The 4,467-nt window shown below is 38.9% G+C and overlaps 1 protein-coding gene across 1 annotated transcript in view; it reads left to right on the top strand.

The window, feature by feature from the left end:
• Window positions 1–346: 346 nt before the first annotated feature.
• Window positions 347–4,467, top strand: part of pcolce2b (procollagen C-endopeptidase enhancer 2b) — an 11,659-nt gene continuing 7,538 nt past the window's right edge. Inside the window, exons 1-6 of the mRNA XM_015049485.1 lie at window positions 347–597; window positions 842–947; window positions 1,929–2,184; window positions 3,412–3,536; window positions 3,964–4,100; window positions 4,208–4,371. Of these exons, the coding sequence (XP_014904971.1) occupies window positions 473–597; window positions 842–947; window positions 1,929–2,184; window positions 3,412–3,536; window positions 3,964–4,100; window positions 4,208–4,371 (913 nt within the window). The 5' untranslated portion in view covers window positions 347–472. The remainder of the gene's footprint in view (window positions 598–841; window positions 948–1,928; window positions 2,185–3,411; window positions 3,537–3,963; window positions 4,101–4,207; window positions 4,372–4,467) is intronic.

Raw genomic sequence — 4,467 nt, 5'->3', positions numbered from 1 at the left:
TTATTAAAATGAATATTGCTCTTTTCACACACACCTCCCCCCCCCCCCCCCTCTTTTCTTTTTTTTTTTTTTTTTTTTTTTTTTTTGTCTTAGCCGGTCTAGCTCAAACTAAGTTGATCTGCAATTCCCTAAAAAATGGGATACAGAGTTCTTTCATTCAAGCCCCTGCCACACGGGAGGAATTTGGCTACAGGAATGTCAAACCATGCATGAAAGCTCAGTCAAGTTTAATCATGCCATCTTCTTAGTGCTTTCCAGGCCAGGTGAAGTAAGGCGATATTATACACCCTTCTAGCGTCCCCTCCACCCGCCTACAGCTCAACTCCTGAGCTGTAGGAGTTTGTCCCCTCCTACAGCTCAGGACAAACTCTATATTCATGTGCTCGATCTTGCAGTTGCTCAAACGCCCCACAGCAACTCCTGGGCACACCAGCCCCCTCCATCGCCTCCACAGCTTCAGCCGCTGAGCGCAATGCCACGGAGTGAAAACAAGCGCAGCGCCTGCTCGGTTCACAACACCATGTGGAGGACATGCAGTATCTTTTGCGCATGGACTCTGCTCTTCCTGACAGAAGTCTGTGCGCAGTCTCAGCTGAGGTATATGTTTTCTTATTATTTCGAACGTATGTAACAGAAAGGGTGACGAGGACGACAGGAGGGGTTTCGAGAGGAATATTCTGCAATCTGAGCTGCCTCTGGCCATATATTTAAGCATTCAATGTGGTTTTTATTTGCTAAAAACTTATTAAAATTCATATCACGTTATGTTTTTTTTTTTTTATTTTTTATTTTTAAATCCTGTTTTGTTATAATGTCATTATGTGAAACTTGTCCCCTTCAGAACCTTTACATGTGGCGGAAACATCACAGGGGAGTCTGGAGTCATCGGAAGCCAAGGTTACCCAGGAGTTTACCCTCCAAACACCAAATGCGTGTGGAGAATCACAGTGAGTCCAGTTAGCTGCATATTTACCTGTTTGTTAACCATGATTTAAGAACATGATGGAGGAAAAAAAATAAGTTTGATGGTTCCAAAAATTCTAAAGAGTTGAACTAGTCAAATATGACAGATCTAACTACTAGTTTCATTCTAAAAATACTTTTGAGCAGCCACATCAGACTGAGTTTGTTCTTTCTTTAGCTGCTCGGTTTTTTACGTAACTCTACTCTTAGGCAGGAGCTGATTGAGATGCTGCTCTGTACAGTATGTTCTTACCACCTCAGCATATGGAATGTGCAGAACTGGTCGACAAATGTATCTTTAAAAAAATGTTTCCAGACTTTGACTGGGCCATTTTAACACTTAACATGCTTTCATCTGAACCAATTTCAGCAATGCACTTTTTCTTGTCGATGTGCAGTGAAGGGCAGATTTGTCATGATGTAGAGGAGCAATAGTTGGGCTCCTGATAGATTTTCCCACTTGAGCTGTGGATCAGTGCAGCTCCACCAAAGTCACAATTGGTGACGAAAACCAAAAACCAGGAGTTGTTTTCCATCTACTTCACAATGATGCACAACTTTGTATTGATGTGTGATGTGAAACCCAAATGAAATGCATAGCAGCAGTAAAATACCACATCGATTAGACAGTTTGCTTTGTCCATTATGGGCTGTCTAGTTTGGAACACATTACCAACTGAATTTAATCTAATTTCTGAAATGAAATTATTCAAAACAAAGGTTAAGAGTTGGATGAAAGACTAAGCTGCACCCCTTCATTTACTGTGTTTTGATGCAGATCACATTTGACATGGAAGGTATTTGTTTATCATTAATTAATTATTTGCATTGGATGTTGTTTTTATAATCTATGTGACATTCTACTTATTCTATGCACCACAAGTGCATGGAGCAAGTAAAACCGTGTCATCATTAAAAAAAGAACTTTTGCTGTGTTCTATGCCATGTGAAATTTTCAACCTTAGGTTCCTGAAAGCAAGGTGGTCATACTGACATTTCGCTCGATTGATCTGGAGAACGACAACCTTTGTCGCTATGACTACGTGGACGTACACAGTGGTCATGTCAACGGGCAGAGACTTGGTCGTTTCTGTGGGACCTTCAAGCCCGGAGCCCTCGTGTCCACAGGCAACAAGATGCTCCTGCAGATGGTGTCTGATGCCAACACTGCTGGCAGTGGCTTCCTTGCGGATTTCGATAGTGCCCCTCCTCATGAGAGAGGTAGGCAAGAAGATAGGAACATGGTTACAGGAGATCCATTCTGACAATGGCTGTCTCAGGTTTTCAGGCTCGTATAGCGAGCACTGCGATGGTGTTGCAAAAGAAGTTGCCCTCGAACTATGTAAGATATCTAATCAGGACGGAATTTTCTTTCATTCATTTCCATTCATTGCAATGAAAAACAAAACAAAACTGGCACTTTATATTTACATTGTTAAAGTGTGCAAAAGCTAAAAATGAAATTGTCTAAATAGAAAATTGTTTTTACAGAGTTTCATTAAATTTCCTTTTTTTAAAAGTCTTTCTTTTAAAAGAAAGACTTTTCTTTCTTTCTTTCTTTCTCAGTTGCTGGCTGAGAAATCACTGATGAGAGTCAATAAAAAAGAAGAAAAGAAAAAGAAAATAGTGCATTACAAGTCGTATTTGAATTAATTGATTTGTTTGTTTTTTTTACTTTTTTTTAAATAGAATTTATTTAGCCCAGATGTCAAAGAAAGCATCAAAATAGCTTATTATAGGAATGCTAAATTTTAAAGCCAACTTAAGAATCAAGTTGTTTCATGATTTGTGGAACATAATAAAAAAAGCCAAAACTTCTGGAACGTTTGAATGAGTCTGGAAAAGCATGGAGTTTTGAAATGTGAACTAGTTTGCACAATGGAGACGACCTTAATTGACCTTAAGTGCTCTTTGCGTTTTAGCTTTTGGTGTCTAAATTGTCCTGTACAGGACTTGAAAATAAAAGTTCCTGCAAAGTAACCAAGAGGTGCATGTCAGTTTTTACTCTCAGCATGATGTGGAATTTCTCACTGCTGTTTTTTTTTTTTTTTTTTGCCCTTTGGAGGAATTCAGTTAAAAGCCAGTCTAAAGCATCACTTAGAGATAAATGAGTATTTTTCTGTTTGATGCCTCATCTACTGTCTTTTCTGTGGAATTTTAATGGATGGTTCCTTGTACTTACCCATGTTCACAGCTGTAATGGATACTGTCTCGGTGTCTAGTTTGCTGGACTATGTCTTTATCGTAGCAACAAAAATAGGTTCGTATCTGAGCAGAGCGACATACTCTGTTTTTGTTGCAGTGGTCAAATTCTTTTCACACGCAGAAAAATAAGTTCAAAAGTTCACACTGACTGAACACATTTTAGAGGAGCTCTTGAATAATAAATGACATTTGAAAAATCACCCACTGAAAAACAGCTTGACATTTCACCCTCTGTCTTCATAGGTGACCAGTACTGTGGAGGCAGACTTGATAAGCCTTCTGGGACTTTCAAAACACCTAACTGGCCTGAAAAGGACTATCCAGCTGGTGTCACCTGCTTCTGGCGTATAGTGGCACCAAAAAACCAGGTCAGTCAACTGAAATTACAGGGGCACCTTAGAAAATACAAAACATATTAGTCCATTAATTAAATACAAAAATTGCAACACATCTGACATAAAGCATTTACACGTGGGAAATTAGTATAAGAAGTTCGAGGAGCAGTATCCAAGCATAATAATGAAATATTTAGTGGAAGAAAAAATATGGTAGCAAAGGAATATGAGATCATTTCTAAGAAATTGAATTTTGAGTTTTTTTATTGCCTGAGAAACAAAACTATTAAATTGATTTGAACTGATCTACCTATATATATATATATGTTTTTTTTTTTTTTTTTGTGATATTCGAATTAACAAATATATTCCCTTGAGCTTTGTGCAGTTCAAGTATCCATTACTTAGAAGAATGCAGGGCTATAAAGACAATTCATCTGTGAATTATTCACTGCTGCAGATCATCGAAGTAAAGTTTGAGAAATTCGACGTTGAGCGGGACAACTACTGCCGCTACGACCACGTCTCCATTTTCAATGGGGCAGAAGTAAACGACGCCAAAAGAATCGGCAAATACTGCGGAGACAGCCCCCCAGCGTAGGTGATTTCTGTCATGCAGAAGGTACTATTTTCTAGTGAAAATCTCCATCTCGTGACTTCATCTCAGTTCATCATCGATCCTTCTTCTCTGTGCCGCTCTTCAGGCCAGTGTTCTCGGAGGGGAATCAGCTCCTGATCCAGTTCCTGTCCGATCTCAGCCTGACTGCAGACGGCTTCATCGGACACTACAAGTTCAGACCGAAGAAGCTGCCCATCACCACCACACCACCAACCACCACCACACAGCCGGTCACCACTAGGCCCATACGTACGTAGTAACTTGATTCCTAATATATATATATATATATATATATATATATATATATATATATATATATATATATATATATATATATATATATAT

The sequence above is a fragment of the Poecilia latipinna genome, unplaced genomic scaffold (assembly GCF_001443285.1).
Source record: "Poecilia latipinna isolate Pla-1442-1.1 unplaced genomic scaffold, P_latipinna-1.0 Scaffold948, whole genome shotgun sequence".
Classification (NCBI taxonomy): Eukaryota; Metazoa; Chordata; class Actinopteri; order Cyprinodontiformes; family Poeciliidae; genus Poecilia; species Poecilia latipinna.
This window is presented reverse-complemented; position numbering and strand designations above follow the sequence as displayed.